This window comes from Scylla paramamosain, chromosome 9, assembly GCF_035594125.1.
Source record: "Scylla paramamosain isolate STU-SP2022 chromosome 9, ASM3559412v1, whole genome shotgun sequence".
NCBI lineage: Eukaryota > Metazoa > Arthropoda > Malacostraca > Decapoda > Portunidae > Scylla > Scylla paramamosain.
In genome coordinates this window covers 1,094,410-1,121,952 of record NC_087159.1, presented here as the reverse complement: position 1 = coordinate 1,121,952, position 27,543 = coordinate 1,094,410, and the positions used below count along the sequence as shown (strand labels likewise).

At 39.2% G+C, this 27,543-nt stretch overlaps 1 protein-coding gene and 2 long non-coding RNA genes across 10 annotated transcripts in view; 1 reads left to right on the top strand and 2 right to left on the bottom strand.

Moving 5' to 3' along the window:
• Positions 1–17: 17 nt before the first annotated feature.
• LOC135103361 (uncharacterized) lies at positions 18–2,473 on the bottom strand. Its single transcript, XR_010270014.1, has 2 exons — positions 2,394–2,473; positions 18–1,068 (listed from the first exon to the last, which is right to left on the bottom strand). It is a non-coding gene; the product is annotated as an uncharacterized LOC135103361 (long non-coding RNA).
• On the top strand, positions 1,495–27,543 carry LOC135103360 (uncharacterized). 3 transcript variants are annotated; one of them, XR_010270013.1, is made up of 5 exons: positions 1,495–1,594; positions 2,818–2,965; positions 23,307–23,460; positions 23,678–23,876; positions 27,160–27,543. It is a non-coding gene; the product is annotated as an uncharacterized LOC135103360 (long non-coding RNA). The 3 variants fall into 3 exon arrangements; XR_010270012.1 differs by lacking the exons at positions 1,495–1,594; positions 2,818–2,965 and adding exons at positions 4,903–5,184; positions 20,964–21,223; XR_010270011.1 differs by lacking the exons at positions 1,495–1,594; positions 2,818–2,965 and adding an exon at positions 4,918–5,184.
• LOC135103356 (zinc finger protein 346-like) overlaps positions 18,802–27,543 on the bottom strand; it is a 112,060-nt gene continuing 103,318 nt past the window's right edge. For 5 of the 6 annotated variants that reach the window (XM_064009419.1, XM_064009420.1, XM_064009421.1 and 2 more), the window contains 4 exons: positions 25,818–26,034; positions 24,765–25,000; positions 23,290–23,403; positions 18,802–20,641 (listed from right to left, as the gene is read on the bottom strand). In XM_064009419.1, the coding sequence (XP_063865489.1) occupies positions 20,465–20,641; positions 23,290–23,403; positions 24,765–25,000; positions 25,818–26,034 (744 nt within the window). In that variant the 3' untranslated portion in view covers positions 18,802–20,464. The remainder of the gene's footprint in view (positions 20,642–23,289; positions 23,404–24,764; positions 25,001–25,817; positions 26,035–27,543) is intronic. The other variant, XM_064009422.1, reaches the window with a different exon arrangement.

Below are 27,543 nucleotides of genomic sequence, written 5' to 3'. Positions count from 1 at the left end.
GTCACTAACAGAGATGAATAATTTATTGGATTCTTATGAAAAATGTCATTGAATTATTTTCTCAGTGTATACTATTTTGTGACATTGGTTCAAATGTGAAGTTACTTTCCTAAGAAAAAACGATATTGTGTTGAAGCTGTAGGCACATTTCAATGTGACACATTTCAGAGATGGCTGGAATTCCTCAAGTCTTGGTGCCAATAGACTATGTACTGGGCTCCCAAAATTGTGTATATTATGACAGCATCACAGCTTATAGTACAGATTGTTTCTCACTTGGAGTTTATCATTTCTTAAATGTCTGTCTGTGAGAAGACTTATTAAAACTAATAGTGATAAGCACCCAATTGTTACTTTGAATTTTATAGTGTAAATGTATATTGTCTTTTTATAGCTAATCATTATATATATATATATATATATATATATATATATATATATATATATATATATATATATATATATATATATATATATATATATATATATATATATATATATATATATATAATTGCTTGAAGTGTGTGGAAGTGTTTATGGTGGCTGTGTTGGGCAGTCACAGACTGCTGCGGATGATGTGTGTTCTGTAGATTGGTTGCCTTTATTATATTCCTGGGTGTCAGTTATGCATCTTTTGGTGTGCATCCATTTGTAGTCCTTTCAGGCATTCATCAGTACAACAAACTCTCCACTTTGGCCAACAACTGTTTGGGTTCAGGAAAATGATGGAAGATTGGCATCTTACATTCACATAAAATGACACTAGATGTATTGTATCAAAACTAGATGTTATGTATTTAACTGCAGATTTTTTCATGAAAGAATTACATGAAGTTTTCAATACAAATGTATGAAATGGAATGGGCATTTTTTTTTTTTTTTTTTTTATTTAAATCGTTGATGAAACTACTTTGTATAGTGTAAAGTAAATAAATCATATTTCAGGTAACATGAACTGAGCATTTATGTCCTTACTCCATACATACAGCAGCGTTGTGACCTCTCCCTAGTCAGCTCAACAGCATCCTTGGCTAGCTAAGCTGGTTCATGATAGCGGCTCCCACCTCTCTGTGTTGTCAGGAGCACTACAGGCGTGTCAGCAATGCAGGGATGCAGATGATCCCTTATGCTTATGTTATAGTACAATGCATTTACATTAACCTGTGATAATTTTCTAACAGCAATACAAATTGAGTATCTAACAAAGTATAATTATCATTCAGTTGAGAGAGAGAGAGAGAGAGAGAGAGAGACAGAGAGAGAGTCCCATGCAAACAAGCACTACTACCTACTTCCATTATTTACAGGGGAAGGGATTCTGATAACTCTTGTTCATGACGTTTCCATGTTTTTTTTTTTTTATTATATTGCTTCTTACGAACTTCTATATACAACATGAACTACAGATTTGTATCCATTTCAATTCTGCCAAACACTGTTTTTAGCAAATATCTTCTTAATAAACTATTGGATCAGTAATTGTCACTTAGGCACAGCTTGTTTGATGCTCTCCCATAGCTAGTGACGTCGCGGTGCACTGGCGAGTGCGTCGTTAAGGAGGTTACTCTTGGATCTGATGGGACGCTGGCAGGAGGTGGGTAGACATGAAGTGAGGCAAGGTGATGCGTGACTGGTTGATGACGCGTTGCAGTGTATCACTTAACCACCTCTCTTCCTCATTCTCTCTCTCTCTCTCTCTCTCTCTCTCTCTCTCTCTCTCTCAATAGAAATTTGCTATCGAAAACAAGAAAAAAAACTATATTGTTATGTAGTAGTAATAGTAGTAGTAGTAGTAGTAGTATAGGGTTGCCATACGTCCGGATTTTCCCGGACATATCCGGAAATCAGATAACGAAATCTGCGTCCGGGGGGATTTTTGAAAATCCCTCAAATGTCCGGAATTTCACCTTCCATCATTACTAACTGTTAAAAAAATCATATTTATTAAATTTCCTTGGGTTGAAATGATGAGAGAGAGAGAGAGAGAGAGAGAGAGAGAGAGAGAGAGAGAGAGAGAAAGAGAGGTTCACCGAGTGGCAGCTGCTTTAGTTTGGTTTTGGTCAAGACTCTGATGTGTATGGGTCCTGTATGAAGTCGGTGCTCGCAGCCTTCGCAACGCCGCCTCACTTGACGTGACCCAGCTTTGCCAGACGTACGACAATTATTATACAAGTACAATAATTTTTGCCCGTGTACGATGTACAATGGGACTCATACGATAATACGATAATTTGGGAATTCGTACGATATTTTTTTTATGAAATATACAATAATTTGAGTGAAAATTAATGTTATCAATATCAGGTAATGCAAAATTTCTTATATAAATTTGAATAACAAAATAAAAACCTGAAAGTGCAGATGTATTGCTTTCCTTACGAGACAAGTCTCACCATAGGGATGAACAACAGGTCTCGTTCTTGTCTGCGACCAGTCCGTCCGCTACCCGAGTCCCCTTTGTCCCATAGTCTCGTAGTCGTCAGCAGCGTTGCCAGATTGTTTTGGCCATATTATCGTACTACACAGGTTGAAATTATTGTACTTCTGGTAAAATTATCGTACATATGTAATTATTCAAAATATTATGCAAAACTGCCACTTTCCAAATACAGCAGAATTTAGGTTATATATATATATATATATATATATATATATATATATATATATATATATATATATATATATATATATATATAGAGAGAGAGAGAGAGAGAGAGAGAGAGAGAGAGAGAGAGAGAGAGAGAGAGAGAGAGAGAGAGAGAGAGAGAGAGAGAGAGAGACTCCGCCAGTAATTTCTTCATTGTTATTCGTTCACAGACGGCACGTTCTGTGACTCCCTCCCTCTCCCTCTACCTCGCCCTCACAAGATGTGGGTGCAGATAGAAAAAAAGGCGCTATGAGTGTTCTGCCCTCCCGCGCGGCTGGAAAAGAGAGGAAGTGCTGAGGAAAACTGGGCTGACTTTTGGTAAAGTAGATGTGTATTATTACAGATAAGTGTGTGTTTGTGTTTATGTTTCCCTCCCTCTCTCTCTCTCTGACAAATAAAACCAAAACAGCAAAAATCTACGAAATTATTAAAAAAAATAACAATCTCTCTCTCTCTCTCTCTCTCTCTCTCTCTCTCTCTCTCTCTCTCTCTCTCTCTCTCTCTCTCTCTCTCTCTCTCTCTCTCTCTCAACCCCAATGGCAAGAAGTTCCGAAGCAAGCCCCAGTTGACCCGCTAACTCGGTAACACTGTTGACCTTTCCTCCTTCGATTTTCGGACCGGGAAGGTCAACCCAATGCAGGCGAGGAAGAACAAGAAGCCCCGTGGTACCCTCTTTGATTACAGGTGTGTGTGTGTGTAATCTAAGTGTAAGCATTTTTTTTCTTCGTATTTTTTCTCTCTCTAGATAATGTGTGTGTGTGTGTGTGTGTGTGTGTGTGTGTGTGTGTTTAAGCAAATTTAACCTAATCTCTTGAACTACAGGAGTGTGTGTAATAATAATAATAATAATAATAATAATAATAATAATAATAATGATAATAATAATAAACGGTTTATTATTTAGGCAGTTAACAAACTGAAAATGTACGTGTGTGTGTGTGTGTGTGTGCGTAATGTAAGTGTAAGCATTTTTTCTTATTCGTATTTTTTTTTTCTCTCTCTAGGTAATGTGTGTGTGTGTGTGTGTGTGTGTGTGTGTGTGTGTGTGTGTGTGTGTGTGTTTAAGCAAACTTAACCTAATCTCTTGAACTACAGGTGTGTGTGTGTGTAATGATAATAATAATAATAATTATAATAATAGTAATAATAACAAACGATTTATTATTTAGGCAGTTAACAAACTGAAAATGTACGCGCGCGCGCGCGTACATTTTCAGAACAGATCAGGAAGAGATTTAATTTCGGAGATGAAGTCCTTTCAAGAATGCATATGCTGGAGCCAACCAGTGTTCTAGGCATCCAGGGCAAATTGCAAGACCAAAGTTTGGTGCCCCTCGCGACACACCTTCCCCGAATCATTGCCCAGGATGATTCTATCCTCCAGCAACTGGACGATGAGTGGAGGAGGCTTGCCGTAGAAGATCTGCCTGAATCCATTACCAACATGGCGAAAAAAGTGGACAAAAGCAATTACAACCAGCCTGATAAATTTTGGTGTGCCATAAAAACTCTGGAGGATAGTGATGGAAACCCCAAGTTTAAGCTTGTTTCAGACTTTTTCACTAGGATGTCTTTCTTTTTTCCTCATGCTAATGCTGACTGTGAGCGCTGCTTCTCTAGTGTAAACCGTGTGAAAACAAAAGACAGAAATAAGCTAAAAACAGAAACCGTAAGAGACATCATCCTAGCGAAGCAGTGTGTTGCTTCCACATCCAGGAGTGAATGTACGACCTTCAAGCCATCAATCAGTCAATGATAAAAAAAAAAAAACATGACATCAAGAGTGCTATATTCCTCCAATGAAAGTGCCGGGGCTGCTGACGACGTGCCGGATGTATTATAGAAGAACAAGACCAGTAATCTCCTACATAGTAAGTAAACAACTTAACGAAGTGTCCTGTAGTTTTTCTCCAATTATTAATGAGATGTATTTAGGAAAGTGTTTTGTTTGTTAAGGGCATTGTTGTTTTTTTTCATTTTTCTCTCTCTCTCTCTCTCTCTCTCTCTCTCTCTCTCTCTCTCTCTCTCTCTCTCTCTCTCTCTCTCTCTCTCTCTCTCTCTCTCTCTCTCTCTCTCTCTCTATATATATATATATATATATATATATATATATATATATATATATATATATATATATATATATATATAAGTACAATAATTTCAACCTGTGCAGTACGACAATATGGCCAAAACAATCTGGCAACGCTGACTGCTGCCTGACAATTTAACCAGTGTGTTGTGTCTATGGGTGGTGTTAGTACGCGTCTGTTTCAACTCCCAGCCTGATGGAATCATTTTTTTTTTTTTTTTTTTTTTTTTTTTGTGTAACCACGCCTACACAGTGGCTGCCAAGGCTTACCCATGAGTTAAACCTTCTTTAGTTGGTAATGAGGAAGGCGTGGGCTCTAGCAGTGGTCACCCGAAGGCAGCAGTGGGTGAAAACAAGCAAAATAAAGAAAAGTTTGGCTGTGAGAAGGTGCTAGACAGCCAGTCATAGTGACGAGGAGGCAGGAAGGTAAATCACCACTACAGGGAAGGTAAGGTCAGGAAGTGTTAGAATAAATTTAGGTAACTTAGCGTAACTTTTTAATGAATAAATTTAGGTAACAACGTAACTTTTTAATGAACAAATTTAGGTAACTTAACGTAACTTTTTAATGAATAACTGAACAATCCACGGTTTTAACTCATTTTAACGCATCTCACCTAACCTCCAGCACAATATATCCCTGTGTCAGCCTCGTCTCGTTGCTAAAAACCGTAAAATTTAACTTAATGAAAATGTAAACAATCTGGGTCGTCTCTATTTATCAGCCATTATCTATCTATCTGTGAGTGTTTTAAACCAATACTGTCGCAAAGCGGAGCCACATGACCAAGCTTTAATATTCGCTCGTTAGATATCCTGCCATTACTTAGTTTAAGTTTGGCGAGGGTTTAAATGAATGAGAAGGGTTGGTCGTCCCCTCCACTGGCCCCCCACCGCCATTTTGGATAAGGCCTAGCCCCCTCCGGTTCCAATATTATTTTTTTATTTCCTAAGTATTTTATTTCGGCTTGTAGCTAAAATTTTATGGTTTGTAAAAATATTTCGTTGTTTTTTAAGGTATTTGAGCGCTTGTGTTGCGTGAAAAGTGGTGATTTTGGCGTTGTTTTTTGTGTAAATAAGAGGGCCGTTTTCGGCGTATTTTTTACGGTCCCAAAACTAAATTTCTTATTTCAGCCTGTACTAGGTTCTTATTGGTTTAAAAAAATAGTTGATGTTTTTTTAAGTGTGTTGCCGTCCCGCTCAGTGAAATGCGTGCACCGTACACTTGTTTTTATTCGTGTTCAACTTCCAATAATATTGAATTTTTTTTTCGGTAGATTTTTTATTTGTGCTTGTAGCTCACTTTAAATGGTTTTAGAAAATAGTTCAGATTTTTTAAAGTGTTTTCCGTTATGTTTAAGCCAGAATGGGTGGACGTTTGAACGATTTTAAATGGGGTGAAGGTTCCAACAGTTTCCAGATACTTCTTTTTAAATATCTTTAATACTACTGTGTTTTGAAATGTGTTGTTATTTGTGGCATTAGTTAAAATGTGTGGTAAGTCTGAATTTATAAAGCATTTCTGTCTAGCTGTGTTTTTTAGATTGGTCATTTTCAAAATGAAATAAGTACGTACGTAAATAACGGTCGCTGTGACGTCATCAACCCCCAGCCGTGACGTCACAAGCCCCCCTAGCCGTGACGGTATCAGAGTGGTACCTTCCCTAACTCCCTTCCAGTCCCTCCCAGTAAATATTAAGTGTTTTTTTTTTTTTCAAGGTATTTCAAGGTGTGTGTGTGTGTGTGTGTGTGTGTGTGTGTGTGTGTGTGTGTGTGTGTGTGTGTGTGTGTTGCCTTATCTTTCGTTGTACAGATGGTGATGTAGTGTGTGTGTGTGTGTGTGTGTGTTGCCTTATTTTTCGTTGTACAGATGGTGATGCAGTGTGTGTTGCTTTGTCTTTCGTTGTACAGATTGTTATGCAGTGTGTGTGTGTGTGTGTGTGTGTGTGTGTGTGTGTGTGTGTGTGTGTGTGTGTGTGTGTGTGTTGCCTTATTTTTCGTTGTACAGATGGTGATGCAGTGTGTGTTGCTTTGTCTTTCGTTGTACAGATTGTTATGCAGTGTGTGTGTGTGTGTGTGTGTGTGTGTGTGTGTGTGTGTGTGTGTGTGTGTGTGTGTTGCCTTATTTTTCGTTGTACAGATGGTGATGCAGTGTGTGTTGCTTTGTCTTTCGTTGTACAGATTGTTATGCAGTGTGTGTGTGTGTGTGTGTGTGTGTGTTGCCTTGTCTTACGTTGTACAGATGCTTATGCAGTGTGTGTGTGTGTGTGTGTGTGTGTGTGTGTGTGTGTGTGTGTGTGTGTGTGTTGCCTATCTTTCGTTGTACAGATGGTGATGTAGTGTGTGTGTGTGTGTGTGTGTTGCCTTGTCTTACGTTGTACAGATGCTTATGCAGTGTGTGTGTGTGTGTGTGTGTTGCCTTGTCTTTCGTTGTACAGATGCTTATGCAGTGTGTGTGTGTGTGTGTGTGTGTGTTGCCTTGTCTTTCGTTGTACATATGCTTATGCAGTGTGTGTGTGTGTGTGTGTGTGTGTGTGTGTGTGTGTGTGTGTGTGTGTGTGTGTGTGTGTGTGTGTGTGTGTGTTGCCTTGTCTTTTGTTGTACATATGCTTATGCAGTGTGTGTGTGTGTGTGTGTTGAAAATGTACGCGCGCGCGCGTACATTTTCAGTTTGTTAACTGCCTAAGTAATAAATCGTTTATTATTATTATTATTATTATTATTATTATTATTATTATTATTATTATTATTATTACTACACACACACACCTGTAATTCAAGAGATTAGGTTAAGTTTGCTTAAACACACACACACACACACACACACACACACACACACACATTACCTACAGAGAGAAAAAATACGAATAAGAAAAAAATGCTTACACTTACAATACACACACACACACACACACACACACACACACACACACACACACACACACACACACACACACACACACACACACACACACACAGATAGACAGACAGACAGACAGACAGACACACAGACACACACACACACACACACACACACCTGTAATCAAAGAGGGTACCACGGGGCTTCTTGTTCTTCCTCGCCAGCATTGGGTTGACTTTCCCAGTCCGAAAATCGAAGGAGGAAAGGTCAACAGTGTCACCGAGGTAGCGGGTCAACTGGGGCTTGCTAGATCTTTAGATTTAGATCTTCCTCTTTAGAAATAGATGTGATAGCGGTGGTCCATCTAGTTGAAATAGAGGAGGGAAAGAAGAAGAAGCAAAGTTATTGGATATAATTTTGGCTAGATGCCAGAAATCACGAGGGGAGTTAGATCTTGAAAGGTTTTGACATTTTCTGTTAATGAAGGAGTTTTTTGGCTAGTTGGAGAACAGACTTGGCATGATTCCGGGCAGAAATATAAAGTGCATGAAATTCTGGTGATGGAAGGCTTAAGTACCTTTTGTGGGCCACCTCTCTATCATGTATAGCACGAGAACAAGCTGTGTTAAACCAAGCTTTAGAAGGTTTAGGATGAGAAAAAGAGTGAGGAATGTACGCCTCCATGCCAGACACTATCACCTCTGTTATGTGTTTAGCACACAAAGATGGGTCTCTGACACGGAAACAGTAGTCATTCCAAGGAAAATCAGCAAAATACCTCCTCAGGTCCCCCCAACTAGCAGAGGCAAAATGCTAGAGGCACCTTTGCTTAGGGGGATCCTGAGGAGGGATTGGAGCAATAGGACAAGATAAAGATATGAGATTGTGAACGGAGGAGCCCAACGGAGAAGAAAGGGTGACAGCATAAGCAGAAGGATTAGAGGTCACGAAAAGGTCAAGAATGTTGGGCGTATCTCCAAGACGGTCAGGAATACGAGTAGGGTGTTGCACCAATTACTCTAGGTCATGGAGGATAGCAAAGTTGTAGGCTAGTTCACCAGGATGGTCAGTGAAGGGAGAGGAAAGCCAAAGCTGGTGGTGAACATTGAAGTTTCCAAGAATGGAGATCTCTGCGAAAGGGAAGAGGGTCAGAATGTGCTCCACTTTGGAAGTTAAGTCGTCAAAGAATTTCTTATAGTCAGAGGAGTTAGGTGAGAGGTATACAGCACAGATAAATTTAGTATGAGAGTGACTCTGTAGTTGTAGCCAGATGGTGGAAAACTCAGAAGATTCAAGAGCGTGGGCACGAGAGCAGGTTAAGTCATTGCGCACATAAACGCAGCATCCAGCTTTGGATCGAAAATGAGGATAGAGAAAGTAGGAGGGAACAGAAAAGGGGCTACTGTCAGTTGCCTCAGACACCTGAGTTTCAGTGAGGAAAAGAAGATGAGGATTAGAAGAGAAGTGGTGTTCTACAGATTGAAAATTAGATCTTAGACCGCAAATGTTGCAGAAGTTAATGAAGAAAAAGTTGAGGGGGGGTGTCAAGACACTTAGGGTCGTCGACGGAAAGGTAGTCTAACCTGGAGACATTTATGGTCCTCTTCCCAGATGGGGACTCCGAGGCTGCTGTAGGAGTCACCATAATGATTTTAAAATTTTTGAGTGAAGGGTGTGTGTGTTATTAGGTGCTTGTAGTTTTGTGTGGAGGAAGAGAGTTGTCTTTAGAAGTTTAGATGGCAGGCTGTGACTGCCCCCTTGTGTTGTGAGACGCAAAGGGGAAACGTTCAGTGAGGTCACAGCTGGGTTTTATGATAAGTTCACAGCACCCCCAGAACAGTGCTTTAGACCTCACTGGGAGTAATTATCGTCTACTGCCTATGGTAATATGACCCTCTCTCTCTCTCTCTCTCTCTCTCTCTCTCTCTCTCTCTCTCTCTCTCTCTCTCTCTCTCTCTCTCTCTCTCTCTCTCTCTCTCTCTCTCTCTCTCTCTCTCTCGAGTACACCAATTCCTTGAGTTTGCACGAAATTACCAAATGATATATATATATATATATATATATATATATATATATATATATATATATATATATATATATATATATATATATATATATATATATATATATATATATATATATATATATATATATATATATATATATATATATATTTATTTATTTATTTATTATGTCACCCACCCCCCTCCCCCCCTTGCCATGTAGACCTTCCAGAACACAACTGCAGGCTCTGTCTCTTGAGGTGAAGGTACAGGTGCCGGAGCGGAGTGGCAGCACTAATTACAGGGGGTCCGGGCTGGAATGAGGACTTAACCAAGCTATTTCCCTACTGTCTGGCTGTTCACACACACTCAGGGGAAGGGTGCAAGCAAACACTGGAGTCCGTTACTGCTTTATATTGAAGGAAACCACACATGTACAAGTTCAAGGTCACGGATGGCAGGACGGGGCACAAGAGGAAGGGTGGACGCCACCCCTGCAAACAGTTTTACCCCTAAATTGCAGATTACATGCTACCATCACTGTCACTGTCGCTTAATACAGTCAGTGTCTCTCAGCACAGGTGTACACAGGGGTCACACCTACAGAGATAGGGCATAAAAGTGAAGCAGAAGGTGAGGCAAGGCATCTGAGGGGAGCTAGACGTCAAAGTGTTCCCTCTGTATCTCCTACACAACTCACTGTTCCCTGACGTGGCCACCCAGTCCGCCATATTTAAATAGTGTAAACAAACATTTCCTTGCCCTCATAGCTGCCTGTCATATCTGCCTGCACCACAGTCTGGTGACACTTCTCTACACGCTCTTCCTTAGGTCTGCAGTGCTAACAGTCAGGCTCAAAGGGTCGACAGCTAAGACTGCATTGTTGTGCACCCTGCCAGGTCGGTGCTCCATCCAGTAGTTGTATTGCTCCAGCTTTCCAATCCATCTTGCTAGCTGCCCTTCAGGATTTTTCAATGTCTTGAGCCATCTCAGCACTGCATGACCAGTTCTCACTGTGAACTGAGTGCCATATGGGTATGGGTGGGAGTGGTCTAAACTCTTCACCACAGATAACAACTTCCTGGTGATGCAGTAGTTTCTCTCTGGTGGACTGAACTTCTGGCTGTAATATGCCACCACATGCTCTCTTCTGTCCTTCTCCTGGGAAAGCACTGCCCCAATTCCCTCAGTGCTTGCATCACAATCCAGGATGTACAGCAACCTGGGGTCTGGGTAGGGCAACATGGGTACATCTACCAGAGCTCTTTTTAGCTGCTAAAAGGCTACTTGACACTCTTCATCCCACTGGAACTGCACAACTTTCCTAGTCAGCCAATTCAGAGGTGCTGCAACAGTGGCAAAGTCCCTCATGAATCTCCTGTAGTAGGAACAGAATCCCAAGAAGCTCTGCACCTCCTTCACATTTGTCGGAACTGGCCACTCCTTCACTGCAGCCACCTTCTGAAGATCAGTTCTCACTCCATCTTGATCTACAATGTGTCCAAGGAATGGTACCTCCCTCTGGAACAGAAGGCACTTCTTTTGGCTGAGCTTGAGGTTTGCTGCCCTAAACCATTGGAAAACTTCCTCCAGCCTTCCTGTCTCTTGCTTGAAGGTATGGCCAAAGACCATGACATCATCGAGGTAGACAAGTGCAGTCTCCCAATGCAGTCCTTCCAACACTTGTTCCATAAGATGCTCAAATGGTCCATGTTCAGCTGAGCCACCTGCCCTGCCATCGCAAGCTCATCTCCCAGCCCTGTAGTGATACTCCTACCATCCCATTCACTCCCTTCTGGTTCTTCTTCACCTCTTGATGTTAACAAGATCCCTCAGGGCTTGCTGTGCACGGCCATCATTGAGCTCCACAGTGCTCACTTGGTCCTCCAAGTGCTTTACAGCCTCAGTGAGCCCAGCCACCACAGAGACACTGACTGTGGCATCACTCCAGAGCAGTCAGTCTGTCACCCAGCTGACCCACTACGCCACTTAAAGTGCATGCAACAACTTCTCTGTGCTGCAGTTCTACCTTCACCTGATTTATTTTGCTCTGTACCTCAGTTTTTACTTCAGCGCGCTTAGTGTCTGTTTCTCCCCTTATTTCCTGCAACACGCCACTTACTTCCTGCCTCATAGCCTGTTGTGCTTCACTCATATCCTGCTGTCCTGCACCAAGGGCTTGTATCATCACCACATCACCCAGAGTGTGCTCCCCACTCGACTTGGCACTTGTTGGGTCTGGCATCTCGTCTTCCCCTGAGCCAGACAAAGGAATTTCACTGTACTAGCCTTCTTCACCTCAATTTTTCCAGCCAAATCCTCACTCCTGATGCCAAACTTGTCACATTGCCCCCCCCCCTCATCAGGTAGGCCTTCCAGAACACACCTGCAGGCTCTGTCCCTTAAGATGAAGATACAGGTGCCAGAGCGGGGCGGTAATACTTATTAGAGGGGGTCCATGCTGGAACGAGGACTTACCAGGCTATTTCCCTACTGTCTGGCTGTTCACACACACTCAGGGGAAGGGTGCAAGCAAACACTGGAGTCCTTTACTGCCTTATATTGAAGGAAACCACACATGTACAAGTTCAAGGTCACGGGGCAGGACAGGGCACAAGGGGAAGGGTAGACACCACCACTGCAAACAGTTTTACCCCTAAATCACAGATCACAGGCTACCACCTCTGTCACTGTCGCTTACTACAGTCAGTGTCTCTCAGCACAGGTGTACACAGGGGTCACACTTGCAGAGATAGGGCACAAAAGCGAAGCAGAAGGTGGGGCAAGGTGCCTGAGGGAGCTAGACATCACAGCGTCCCCTCTGTCTCTCCTACACAACTCACTGCTCCCTGACATAGCCGCCCAGCCCATCAGATTTAAACAGCGTAAACAAACATTTCCTTGCCCTCGTAACTATATATATATATATATATATATATATATATATATATATATATATATATATATATATATAGACACACACACACACACACACACACACACACACACACAGGAAAATAAAATAATGAATAGAAGAAAATGAAAAATGAAAAAAAGACAATCACACACACAAAAAATATGATAAATGAATAAATAAAAGAATCAAGCAAATCTGACAACAATAACAGACTGGATGAGGCAAGCAACAAGAGACAGCCATGGCAGATCTTCAGAGGGAAAAGAACTGAGCTGACAAAGACTACTACCTGTGTGACTCACCAGTGCTATAATCACCATCTAACTAACCTAATCACACCTACCCAATCTCACTTGATCAACCTAATCACAGCCTGGTATGTCATATCAGCTCAACCTACTCATATTACCTAACATGGCTAACCTAATCACATCTGGGCAAACCTACCTCAATCACACCTACCCAACTTAATCCTCACATATCCAACCCACCCTAATATATTAATTCCACCACTGAGTAATAATTTAACATTCTTTTCATTACCAAACTCTTACCTTCACGCCATCACCGCCTCCTTTAGCGTCCCGTCATGAGACCCCCCCCCCCACACACACCTCGCCCTCTCTCACCGATAGTGGTAAATGGGGCCTTCATTATGACCAAGGAACAGATAACTTAATTTTGCTTCCTGTCCTGTTTTTGCTCTCCAGAGCAGTGCCTGTGAGAAAAGAGGCAATTTCTTGACAGGAAAAGCTATCAATGATTTTTATAGTCATCTTCCTATTTCATTGTTGCTGAGTCCTCCATCAACTAAAGCCTCATGTTCAATTTGGTAAGACCCATTTTGTTGCCCAATAAAACTGTCAGTAGTGCAATAAGAAACAAATGATATCAAGAGTGGGCAGTAAGGTAAGGGAAAACCCTTCATCCTCCCATTAACCCTGGATGGTAGTTACAGTCAGTCACATTTTAAACTGATACTTGCAAGGAAAGGCAGAATTTTAGGATGAGAAACGATTTTTTTTTTTTGGTGGGGGATGCAACTGTAAAAGCATGTCCACTATAGCCTTAAAAAAATCTGTGGTATAACAAATAAAAACAGGTTTCACCTCCATAATTAATTTACTGTGTGTTCTTGTACAATTTTCGAAGAGAAAAGAAAACCATTCAATTTTTTAAAGTATGAAAATCATATACTCTTACATTATACTGCATCTACCATACAGTGCTAGATAATATTTGAAGACATTGCACTTGTAATCTTAATTCTACTTATTTTGTGAATTAATTCCGGTTCTGGAATAGGCTTAAAAAAAAAAAAAAAAAAAAAAAAAAAAAAAAAAAAAATATATATATATATATATATATATATATATATATATATATATATATATATATATATATATATATATATATATATATATATATATATATATAAATAAAAAAAAACTAAAATAAATAAATAAAATAGTGCTGTGCACAAAAACCATACATACTTGCATAAACACTGCCAACAGCTATTGACATTGTACTAAAAGTGTCTCATGAATTAACATCAGTATTGGAATAGGCTATTAATGAAAATAAACAATGGTACATACAGTAATGAAAATCATAAATAGTGACATGAACAATGACAACAGTTACTATCATTGCACTTGACATTGTTTTGTGAATGAAGTGGTCTAGCATGTTCGTGACTGAATGAGGAGGAAGGGGAGTGAGTGAGTGCATGCCATCAGCCATTTAGTTTTACCTGTGATTACATAGTTATAGTTACCAGACTTTCCTATAACTCCTATACCAGTATAGTCCATTTGAACCCCTATTCAGTTGTACCTCAGTAAGGGGATGAGGGAGGAGGGAAAGTGAGTATGATAGCCTGCCATCCACCCACCTTGTTTACGTACAGTTTCATTGTTGTGTGTACCTAATTTTAAAAATTTTCTCCTGACAAGCTATATCAGCATAATCCATTTTAATCAGCATTCATTTATCATGCCAACACAATAAATATACTTCTCCTGTCTTAAGCTGCATTTTACATGAATTTGTTAAATAAAACTCAGGAGTTTAAACTTTGGATCTAGATGTGCAGGTGTTGTGTGCATTAATTCAAATCTGTTCTGCCAATCCATTTCATTATGGATTTTCATTCATTATTCATCATATTGTACTAAACAACAGTGCATTAGTCTATGTAGTACTACTGCAGTTATTAAACAATAACCAATAATTACTATTCTGATCTTATATCATCTCATCCTTTATCACTTTATCTTTTGTTATAAGCAACAAGAAAAGCATGGAGAAGCGTGCAAAAAAAAAAAAAAAAAAAAAAAAGACTTTGTGGACCAATGGTGACTTGTCTGTTGCATACACAAAATGTTATAATCTTACAATAATACAGTTGCCAAAAGAATTATTACATTCACATGTGCATGAATTATTTACGATTTTAAGGTATGTATGAGGAACCACTTGACCATTTTCATGTGAATCCAAGAGCTCTAGCATATGTGCACTTTCATTACACATATAAAAAATATAATTCAAAATACATCAGCTACTAATATAACTACAGTGTGTGCCCTGCTGGACAATTGGAATGGTGAATACATTAATGGTTTCAATACCATTGATCTTTAATTGGTCAAATCATAATAAAGAGATAGATCTCATTGTCCTCACACACTTGTCAAATTATGAGCCATGGTTTTTTGTGTAAATCCACCTCTAACGGCATTATCTAGCATAAAAAAAAAAAAAAAAAGTGACGAGCACACACTAACCTACCTCTCATAATCACCACACCCAAGCATACTTCCCACCTGTATCATCTTACTCATCCCATGTGTTTGGATGACATTCGTTTTTTCATCTGCTGGTGGGAAGAGCAGTGGTTTAGAAGAATACCAGTAACAGAATCCTTGCACATCATAAAAGGTGACTAAAAAGGGTAGAATGAAGGAACTGAGAACCTGATCCTTTCTCTTTCTATTTCTGTCATGAAGCAAGACAATATCAGGGCTGAATTCTTTTGAGGGCATCTGTCAGGTGTATGATGGGTTTACAGTCTTTCAATGCGATAAGGAGGGAAGAGGCTTAGCTGTACTATGTAGCCAAGTTGGAAAAATATTGCCACCACTGTATTCCACGTTTATAAAAGGTAATTAAATGATGGAATATAGTATCTGAGTTCCCTCCTCTGTTGCAATTCCTACAAGACGACCAAGCATTATGTAATTTCTTTCCCTGACTAACTCCATTAAGGGGACATGTTAATCAAGTATGTGGATATATAGATGAATATTAGTGGTAAAAGATACACAACAAGTACAGTAACAGCTGTCTGTTTACATCCTTCACTTCTAGGTATTATTGCTGTGGCTGTTCACACTCTAAAATCTTGGGTTTGTCTGAGAATGTAGATGGTAGTTGGAGGTGATTGGTCAGTACCAGCAGCTTCATTCAACAGCAGAATCTTTCCTCTTCTCTCTTCTTACATGTGAACACTTAATAGTTGGTCATTTGATCCAGAAAGTGAACTCTCACTATTTCTTAGAGAACCTTTAACCTTACTGTTAGTCTAAGAAGGGGATATATAGTATATTCAAGGCAGAAGGAAAGATGACAGATGAAAATAGTGAAGTCTTGGTGTAAGCTTGTTTTTGGCCTGGCAGCTTGATTCCCCATTTTATGCAAATGCCCTTGTATGATACCTTCCCTTTCTGTAATTATTCTGTATGAGATGCACATAATGAAATGTTTAGTGAAATGGCTAACTTTAACAACATCCATACCTAACACACTGAACCAGAAAAATGTATGTATTATGACAATATAATATACAAGTCACATATGGATACTTCACTAAAGTCTCATTGAGGGATTTTTGAACAAAATTCAAATCATGGTGCTGTATGATAACAATGCCACTTAGTCTTGGGTTGTGAGCTGTGTGTTTACCACATCACCACCAAACCATCCCATACATACACACACGAGAGAGAGAGAGAGAGAGAGAGAGAGAGAGAGAGAGAGAGAGAGAGAGAGAGAGAGAGAGAGAGAGAGAGAGAGAGAGAGAGAGAGAGAGAGAGAGAGAATATTTCCATTAAGATAAAGACAGCTCCAGCAGATACTAAAGCAACAGATGACATACTGTAATGTAAATTTTGGTATGATCAAGGCTTTGTATTTCCAGTTTCAGAAGACACTATGCTGTTAAATCTAAATTTTCTGATTCCAGTTTCAGCAACACTATGTACTATACACCAAATCCCTTCACAAACATGCAAAATTTGCACATGTATAGCTTCAAGAAAAAAAGGTTAACATCTGTTGCATTCCAAGGTCCCTCATGCAACTATTTAGGTACTCATAGGTTTCTAATGTCTAATTCCAATTATAGATTTGGATCAACACATCTTAACTGTTTATCTTCTCACCACTCTTTACTGAGTCAAGCTTAGGCCACTCAGCGCTCGTTTTAATTTGGTTATGAGACTATTTGCTGTGGCAATAGGGAAAAAAAGGGGGAAGGATGGCAATAAAGTGGTTATTGTATGGAAAGTGATTCTCCTTGATTGTGTACCCTACCCCAACATCCATAAAATACTAAATGAAGCTAGCCTATATAGCAGCTAGCACCTCATGTTGAGAGATGCACACTGCTGCAAGATGGTGAAGGTAGCACATGCTTACTCAAGAAGCATCAATTAAAAAAAAAAAAAAGGATAAACTGTTTCTGGCAAATAGTAAGATGCTACAGGTGATGTGTGTTTGATAGGCAGTGTGTGTAAAAGTAGTAAGATAAAATAAAATACTTAAGTATAAACTAATGGTTTCTGAAATGATAAATGGAGTGGGAAATGAAGTGAAGGAATTGGATACTCAGGAACACTGCATTTAACAGAGAGAGAGAGAGAGAGAGAGAGAGAGAGAGAGAGAGAGAGAGAGAGAGAGAGAGAGAGAGAGAGAGAGAGAGAGAGAGAGAGAGAGAGAGAGAGAACTGATTGAAGCATCCGAAGTGATATGAAATGCAACAGATGTTCATTGTGTATGTGTAGTGGAAAGAGTACATGAGCTGTTATGGGGGAGAGAGAGAGAGAGAGAGAAAAAAAAAAAAAAAACTGTGATGTGTATGTGGGATGGGTGAAAAGAAATAAATTATGGAGTAGATGAAAGGGAAAAGTATGGTACTTATGAGGTGATTTGTGTATATGGTAAGAATGGGTGAAAATTTTGTGACATAAGTGTGACTGAAGGGTGACATGTGAGAGGGAGGTCACTGGCAGGTCTGGAGTCTAAGGAAAAGAATGCTCCATACATGTGAGGTGGGGGGTGGTGTCACACCAACAAGTACATAGATCAACACAACAGCCATTTTCAGTCATCAATAACAGCATTAAATCCATCAAATTTGTTAGCACTTAAGATTATGAGCACTGATAAAGAAGTGTGTATCTGATGTAGAATATACTGCAGGCTGGATCACACAATTCATACAAGCTGTTTGTATTGCTTGCTCTTACACATTAATTAATTTTTTGATCTTTCAATTTCTTCATTTCTCAAAATAAAATAAAATAATTCAAGATGTGGAAAACTAGATTAAAGGGACTGGATACATGAGCGCTTTTGTTATATGCACTTTGATTAAAATAACGATTGTTGATGGAAAAAAAAAAGGATGTTACTCAAAGGTGCATAGCCATATCAAGTGCATTTCCAAATTGTATTTTTAGAAAACCTGACATTAATGCACAAGCTTCATGCTGCTCAGGATTCCATGCTACATTAACAGCAGTCCTGACTGACATGGAGTGCAGATTTGTGAAGAGATTGTTATCCAAGTTTCATTATAATGTCTCCTTTTTATTATACAGAGAGTTTTCTTTCGTCTCAAAACCTCAAAGGCACTGCGAGGAGTGCTGCTCATTCATTCATGACAGCCAGTCGGTGTTGTCTTGTTGGATGCCAGGTTAATCATCTTATTTTGTATTATTAATGCAATATATATAAAAGTTGTTATTCCTGCAGTATGGAGTCCCAGCTGCTGAATGATCCTGTGCCCATCTCATATTTACAGAACATATGTAAGACACCTCTCGACATTCATATCACACAGCATTTTCCTTGAGTTTTTATTGGATTCAAGGAAAGCTTATTATTTTAATTGAGTATCATTTGAAAACTCAACTTTGATTTCAAGCAGATTCAAAATACATACCCCAGAATTGGTCCACACAGTAGTTAGTAGATTTAGGTGAGGGATACATGTCAATCAATGAGAATGTATTTCAAGTATTCATTTGATATCTATTTGTTTACTTGTGCAGTACATTGACAGGGAAATGAGTGCCTTGAGTGATGTGCTGCAGATCTACCTGGGAAGAGCTCAAATAAATGACAGTTGCTACTTTTGAAAAAATAAATAAAAAAAATAAAATAAAATAAAAAAAATCTTGCTATTTGAGTTATCAACATTCAAATTCCAGAGAGAGAGAGAGAGAGAGAGAGAGAGAGAGAGAGAGAGAGAGAGAGAGAGAGAGAGAGATCCAGTACTGCTCCACTGGCAAAGGAATATTAGATAACACTTTAAGTATTTACCAATGAATCACATTAATGTTTCCCTAGCTTACTACCACAGCAGATTTGCAATTTTGTTTTCATACAATGATATTTTTGGTATTAATCCTGAGAAGGAAAAGTTAGCTCTAAGAACATCTCAGTTTGTTTTTATCTTCCTCATTCAACTATGAAGAAAAATACAGATTGAATTCCTATCATTACAGGTTGAATCCCTTATTTGGAATGCTTTGGACCAGAAATGTTCTAGATTTCAGATCTTGGAAAATACACATATGTACCTCTACTTATGATGTGGTTAACATCTGGAAAAGAGTATTATAAGTGTAAATTAATGTCTAAATATCTATTCTAATACTATGATATTACCCCTAGAACTGAGGCATCTAGAATCAAAAGGGCATCTGCATCAATTTACTGGTTTTGAGTAGAGCCTGGTTCAGGAAAGATACATATCCCTCCTCTATGAGATTACCTTAGCCAGCAGTAGAAGATATGACCATCCAGAGAGCAAACAAATGGGCTAGTGCCATATGTTTTTTCAATGTGCCAAGTTATTACCAACTCTGAAAGTTACAGAACCAGAGAGGCACTCTAGTCTGGAAGGTGTCACATGGCTGCATAAACTGCTTATTCTGCCAGTCAGTGAACAGAAGGCAAAAGAGGTGGTCACCATGCAATATGGTTCTATTTTTATGAATCTGACAATAAGATAAACATTGCAACTTTTTACACTAATAACTCAAAATCCTGTTTTGGCAAAGATGTCCATTTGAATCTAGATGTCTCAATTATGGTAAGTTTTTTTTTTGCACTTTAAAATATGAGGTTGCAATGAAAATCATGACTATTGTTTCTAATTTTTCAAACCAATGTAAATTTTCTAGAACCTTCATTGCCTCAAATCTAAATTTTCATCCCTGATCCTGCTTTAAATATCAAATTCAGTGTGGTAACTTCTGTACTTGATGAAATGATGTCGGTGTACTGCTTGTTTCATGTCAATGTGAAAATATGAATCAATCAAAGACAATGCCAACACTTAAAACTTCTCAATTTCATGACAATATATCATTCCGGACAAAGGGTTTTCAACCTGCACAAACAATAAAAATCAATATGGGGAATTATACAATACTTCATATAAGTATATCTAATAGGACCTAATGACTTCAATTAATGTCTCTATTAAACAAGGCAATAATACTGAATAAAAAATAAATTTACATAAATACTTCAGCCAAAAGCCAAAAAATTAGCCATAACACTGGTATTGTACTTGCCTCAGCCCTGACCCTGCATGCACTCACTATAAGTGTGGGTTTGGTGGTGGTGGTTAGCCATGACTAGCTATGGCTCACAGCAAGGCTCCTCCAGCCACAAAGTTTGAGGAGAGTGGTTGTGTGTAAGTGTGGGAAGGCCGGCCTCTCCCACCAGGTCTGCCACGGAAGGCTGGCCGCCGCCGTCCTCTCCAGCCACCTCCTTCTGGCTTGCGTCCACTCAATTTGTCTTGATGTTTTCGTGAAGATAAGTGCTGCAAATTGCAAGGCTTCAGTATAACATCTTCTAATCAATGACACAATCTTACAGAGAACTAATATATAAAAGTTCCTATAATACATTAAGAACTAATATATATACAAGTTCCTATAATACATAAGTTGTAAATATATCAGCTTGGCATTTATTGTAGGATAATACAAATGGAGTAAAAAACCTACTTTACAGAGTGGCAAAGAGGATAGTAACCTTTCAGATGATCTGGGCTACCCACCAAAATCTTTAACATTATCCACATTCATAATCACTTCACTAGATTTCAGATACTGTTGTCTTAGTACTACATATCATTTCAGGTATCTGAGACAAAAAAAAACTTGGTCATGGATCATTAACCAAAACTGCCATGAGTCGAGATCAAGTATTAGAGAAAAGAATGCATTCCACCACCTTCAACAGCTTCCTCAGGACTTAAATCAGGGTGGCAATAGGCAGTCCATGCATGTGGAACTTCATAGCTAGCACATCGAAGACAAAGAGCAGCATTGTCTATGTGGAAGAGAGAATGTTTCATTTCTAACCATGTATGGCACCTAAGCAAGAGGTGCACACAAAAGTAAGTCCTTGCTGCAATAGCTGGAAAGTAAGAACTTTGGCATTGGCAATGTTGAAATTTTGAAGTCCTTGAAGGATGGAAATTATATATATATATATATATATATATATATATATATATATATATATATATATATATATATATATATATATATATATATATATATATATATATACAACTGGATAATTATTTGCAGAGAATAAGGATTTCAGTGTTACTTGCCAACAGTGCAAGAACTATCCTTTTCTCCATCCCTAATACAGATGCTGAGAATACTTCAACGGACCATGCTGGCTTTTTTTTTTTATTTTGAATGGCTGCGATTTGAGAGAGAGAGAGAGAGAGAGAGAGAGAGAGAGAGAGAGAGAGAGAGAGAGAGAGAGAGAGAGAGAGAGAGAGAGAGAATTATGCCCTAATAATATCACAGAGGTCAAATGGTCTTTAGTAAATCACTTTGATCTGCTGCACCAGCTCAATGGTACTCTCACTTCCTAGTGATGGGAGGTTGCTGACGAATGTTGTCAGGCATGCTAACTATCAGCATAGGGTGGAAATTATGACTGCTCCTCATATCTTTCTGTGTCTTTACAGATGAGCAACATGGGTGCATTGCAGGACCCAATTACTAAATGACAGTACAAAATAGCAAAGATGTCACTGAGACTAAACTGTCAAGCTCATGTGTGGTTATCTATGCTTGATGACAAGGTGACATGGCCATCACAACCATCAGTGCCCTTTACAGCACACAACTTGAGATCAAGCAGATAAAGTTGCATTGGGTCTCCTGCTGTGGTAGTAACATGTGCACTATCATCCCTGTTGTATCAACACCATGGGACTGCTGATGTAGCTTTGATGCTGTGCCAAAATTTAAAGTAGTGTATATATTGTGATTGGTTGTCAGGCAGGAGAGAAGTAGCTCTCAGTCAATCTGTCAGTAATCCTGTTTGTTACACCCCAGTGAATCTATTTGTCTGTCACCCCTGTACCACATGTCACTATTAGCACCTGTCATACTTACTTGAACCATGAAACTCATGTCAACAGAACTTATACATTTATAAACTAAATTTATGTACATGAGTGAGATAATCCTGTATCATGTTTTGCCAATTTCTCTCCCCCCCTTTTAAAACCCACTTATTCAAATAATTTGGCATCTTTAGCCATTCTCCACAATACAGCAACAATGTTGAGCAGTTCCTGTTAATATTTCAGGATTAATCACATGTTTGTATAATGGAAGTCATCAAAGTTGGTGCAGTGATGTCCTGGATGGCTTTTTTTTCCCACTGAAAATTTTTTCACCTTTCTGTAGAATCACTGTATAAAAATCTGTGGTAAAATAAATTAAAATAAATTTTTATAACACACACTCATCCGCAACTGGTATTCTACCAGTGTAAATGACCAGTCTTTAATGTGTGACAGGTGCAGCATCAAATTTCGCTGTCTTCCGTGTTTTCGTCAAATTTGAACATTGCACGGTGGACAGATTTTTTTTACTGTAGCGATGGTGTGTAAACCATAACCTAGAGGGGAGAGGACCATCATGCTTATCTACACACCCTATACAAAATTGGTGACAGTGCACAACAAATTGTAAGGAGATGAGGAGTGTTTGAATGAGGTGTTATGTGCTATTTGAAACAGATGTAGTACATGGCTGACAATCACCCATCTTCCGTCAATCTATATCTGACACCTCGCTCATCCCACAAAAGGAGGCGAGCCTCCACCTCTTCCTATCCAAACACTCCCTCCCTTCTTGCTTGTTCAAGCATTCCTCCTCTATTCGCAGCTCTTCCACACACGTACACTTTTACCCGTGCGAAAGGGGTACGATTATAGACTGAACACTTGAGCCCACCTTTTCGTTTGATTAGGTCTGGCAAGACCAAGGGGGTGTTTGTCATCTGATGGCCCAAAAGTTTAAAGATGCTTGTAGGCAACTTTTTTTGAGAGCCAGGCCTCGTCAAATGAGAAGATGGGTGATTGTCGGCCGCATAGCATATCTGTTTCAACTTTCACACATTTGGTTCAGACACTCATCACCTACTTACAATATTTCTTCCACCAGGTCTGCCATAGAAGCCTGGCCGCTGCCGTCCTCTCCAGCCTCCTCTTTCTGGTTTGCGTCCACTCAACTTATCTTGATGTTTTCGTGAAGTCAAGTGCTGCAAATTGCAAGGCTTCTATATGGCATCTAGTGTCGTGATCTTACAGAGAACTAGGTAAACACACAGGGACTTTTCATATATAATTTATAAAACATCCATCTTGGCATTTATTGTTGAGCAACGTAAGTAGACTGAGAGAGGGAGACGGCAGTCTTTCAGACAAACTGGACTATCCACTATAAGCACTAATACCCACACTCTTCTTTAAAGTGATGGTCAAATACTGTGCTAGGTGTTTTGATACTAACTTTATGACCTTTTATCTTTTCAGGTACTTGAGATCAGAAAACAAGTAAAACACTTTTTGCCATGGACTCTTCACCAAAGCTCCCAGAAGATGCCAGCATATATCCTAGAGAAGAGTGTATTACATAATGTGTGTCGAGTTTTACACCACCTTGCAGAGTAGGAGCAGCAGTATCCGTGAGGAAGAGAAAGATGCTTCATGTGTAATGCCCCTGGACACCTAAGTAAGAGATGTACACAAAAAACAAGTCTTTGTTGATATTGTTGGGACATCATTATTAAGAGAAGAGGGTGTTTGAATGAGGTGGTGGGTCCTGGTCAAAACAGGCTGACATATTTACTCATGTTTATCATTCAATCAATCTGATACCTCCCTCTCATTCCAGAAGGGGATGGTCATTGTAGAACAGTTCTACCTATCCTGGTGCAAACACTCCCTTGTTTATTGAAGAAGCATTCTTTCTCTATTTTCAGCTCTTTCACACTCACACATGTAACACTTCCAGACAGACCAGACAGAACAAAGCTCACCTTTTCATTTGAAAAATTTAAAAAGGCATGGCACTCAAGAAAAGTTACCCATAAGTCTTTGTGGCTTATAGATCAACTGAATAGTATTTTATTGATCATCTACTGGTTCATAACTCTTACAGCCTTGCAGGTAACTTATTTAAGATATGGTTTTGCTGGTTGTGTGGCAAATCTGTTTCAACTTTCACATGTTTGACTTAAACACTTCTTACCTCCTTGCAATTCATCATGCACTATCATCATCTTTGTGCAGGGTGCAGATAAGGATTATCTTGTAGGTTGTGGCTTACATACAGTCACTACATAATGAAACATTCTGCCATAAAATGTTCAATGATGGAAAAAAAAAAAAAAAAAAAAAAAAAAAAGACATTCACAGGCAGCAGAATGTGACAATACACTCACAACTTAAACAGTGGTCATCCAAACTGGTACAGTAGTAAAGACAAGTCTAAAAGAAAGACAGTTCAGAATGTATTCAGACAATAAGAACGGTCCAGCCCATCACTACATCAACATTGCTGGCTTTAACCGTACACCTCTTTGTGTTCCTTGATTGGATGCTACTAAACTTTCCTTACCTGTGCTAACTGCTGCTCTGAGTTACAATGTGCTTGGCAAGGGTTACAGAGATATTTTCCACCCCCCTTTGTTTCTTCCAACTTCGTAACACAATCAGGAATTTCTAGGGAGGAGCTGCCTGTCGAATTGCCAGTCTTGGGGAGGGAAGTGTTGTTGGCCTGGTGGGTAGGATCTTGAGGCCCACCATTGCTGTTTCTGATAGTTGCAGACTCCATTGAAACTTGGCCTGTGACCCCTACAGTGAAGATGATTGATAATCAGAACAGAGGCAGTGATCAATCGGTCTTTTTTCCCGCTAATCAACAGAGCCTGACCGATTATCATGCTTGATTATTCAATCACATCAGTAGATGGGAAAAAAGAAGAAAGAAGAAATATGAATAATTACTGGTAATTTAACTGAAAGCTCCCTGAATTCAGTATAAACAATATTACAGATTGATCTGAGCTGGCTTTTACAGTGTGCTATTTTTTGAATGAGATAAAAGCCATTATTATTGGAATGGCTCTCAGGGTAAGTTTACAAATGTTTTTTTTCATTGATACAGCTTGCCTACTTTCCCTATTCATTGCATAAACAACAGCCTCAATCAGTACAAGTCAAATTTGGATAACTGATTCTTGGATCAAAGTTAATGTCTTCATGAACTGCTTCCTCACTTTATCAAAATTTCCAATTTCAAAACAGGACTGATAAGTGGCAGCAGCTGTGACCTGACTACATTGAAACTGGGATTCTTTCCTCTACTAAAGGGGATTGGATAGAGGAAGGGATGGGATGACAGAAGTTACCAGATGAGTTATGCATATTTTTTGTGAGTGCTCACTACTAGAGCTAAGAGAAATATAAAGCCATTTAAAATCTTAAGCTACAACAGCATAGTGGGTCAGTCCATCATAATCATCCCTTAAGTGAAATGTAACATTTTGTAAACAGAGCCCTCTGAAAAAATAAATTTGGATGGACTCTTACTTCTAGTTCCTAAACCATCTATGCAAAAATGATAAGAATCAAAACAATCATAGAGTAAAAAGCGAGTCCAATCACGTACCAGAGCAAGGTCTCTTGGTCGGTGGCGCGGTGCCAGACTCCCCGGAACGCTTGGCAGCCCTCTGTTTATGTTTGTTTCCTGCTATGTGAGTTGCCAGGAGTTGTGGCGAGTTGACAGTCACATCACAAACAATGCAGCGAATTACTCCACTAACTTCATCACGCTCAAATCCAGTTTCTGTTTCTTCTAGTGTTTTCATGAGTTCTGCTGATTTTACCTGTGATGGAAATAATTTTGAAACATCTTACTTCACATTTCAAGCACAAAGGTACTTTATTGTAGAACCATTCAGTATCCTAGTATAGGATGGCACCACTAACATTTATGTTAGCTACCTTCCCAGGCCTCCATTCATGTCATTGTCATCCATCTCCATTGCTTCCTCAATTTTCACTCACTGCCTATTTTTAATCCTGCTTTACATTATGGTCTGTTTACTGGAAGCTGAGCAGCAAGCTGCATATCAATGCAAGTTTGTATGGTGAGTGCTGATTGGTTACTGTCACACATTCAAACCTATTCTGTGGTGTATTGTTGTTTTACATTTGTTACAATAAAAACATTTTATCCCATTTCATAAATACTAAACGGCAAGCAATCACAAGATGCAAGCCCATCATAAGAAATAATTCTTGAAGGAAATGAAAAAGTACATCAAGGGCACTGGCATCAAGTGAGATGGGTAGCACTGTTGCTGGACAGCCTTCCTGAAGTTATTAGTGTTATCATTGTTCTACTGATAATTAAGCGTCATTTATAAAGTTTTACTAATTCCAAGGGAGCAGCGCTTACCTGTGTGGTGGTTGTGTTGCCTAGTTCTCACACCTGAAAGCAGCATCACTAATGCATTCATGGATACATTTTCTTTGTCAATTTCCTTACTACTTGCAAGGCTTACATTTTGTATTTATGAAATATGATAAATTATCTATTGCAACAAATGTCAAAAAGTAAAATCAATAAAAATCAGAGACGGCAACAGGTGATCAGTGCTCAGTTTACACACTCATCCAGGCTAACTCAAGCAGCTTGGTTCAGCCTCCACTGAAGAGACTACACTAATTCTGGAAATGTGTGTTTGATATTTAACAAAATTGTTCTACAGTAACTGAGGAAAGTTGTGAGACAAGATACCCCTAAGTCCATGATAAATGTGTGCAACCATATCACTGAATCATAAGTTGCTTGGGATTATCGTACATTGGTAAATCAGCCTGTAGCTTGTCACTAGTCAAGGTCAGGTCAAGGTCAGATGCCTTCTTAGCTGTTAGAGGTGAGGTTAGTCCTCCCACCTGTAAATAACTGTCATATTTAACCTGCCACTTCTTACTTTGACTTTCAGGATGGTTGGAAAGAAGATAACTCAAGAGAGAAGACTCAAATCCTCACCTTACATGACACATGCACTGACTGGAAGGAAACAATGCAGCAGAGTAAAGCAGCAATTTTTGTGCTACTGAAGAAAGCACAGGCTCTACTACCCGGTCAAACTGCACTTCAATGCTTGGTCTCTGGATGTCTAGTGAGCTTGTTTGAGTTCTCTGTGGTCCAGGAATTTTTGATAACCTCATGTTTTACAAGTTTGTAGCAGGTGAGCATCCAGAAACTGGGGCAAGAGGTGGAATTTGGTAGGTGATAAAGGGATTTTTACCTTCCACAAAGCAAGAATGAAGTACATAAAGAAGTTACCTTTTTTTTTTTGTAATAAATATTAACTAAAACCCGA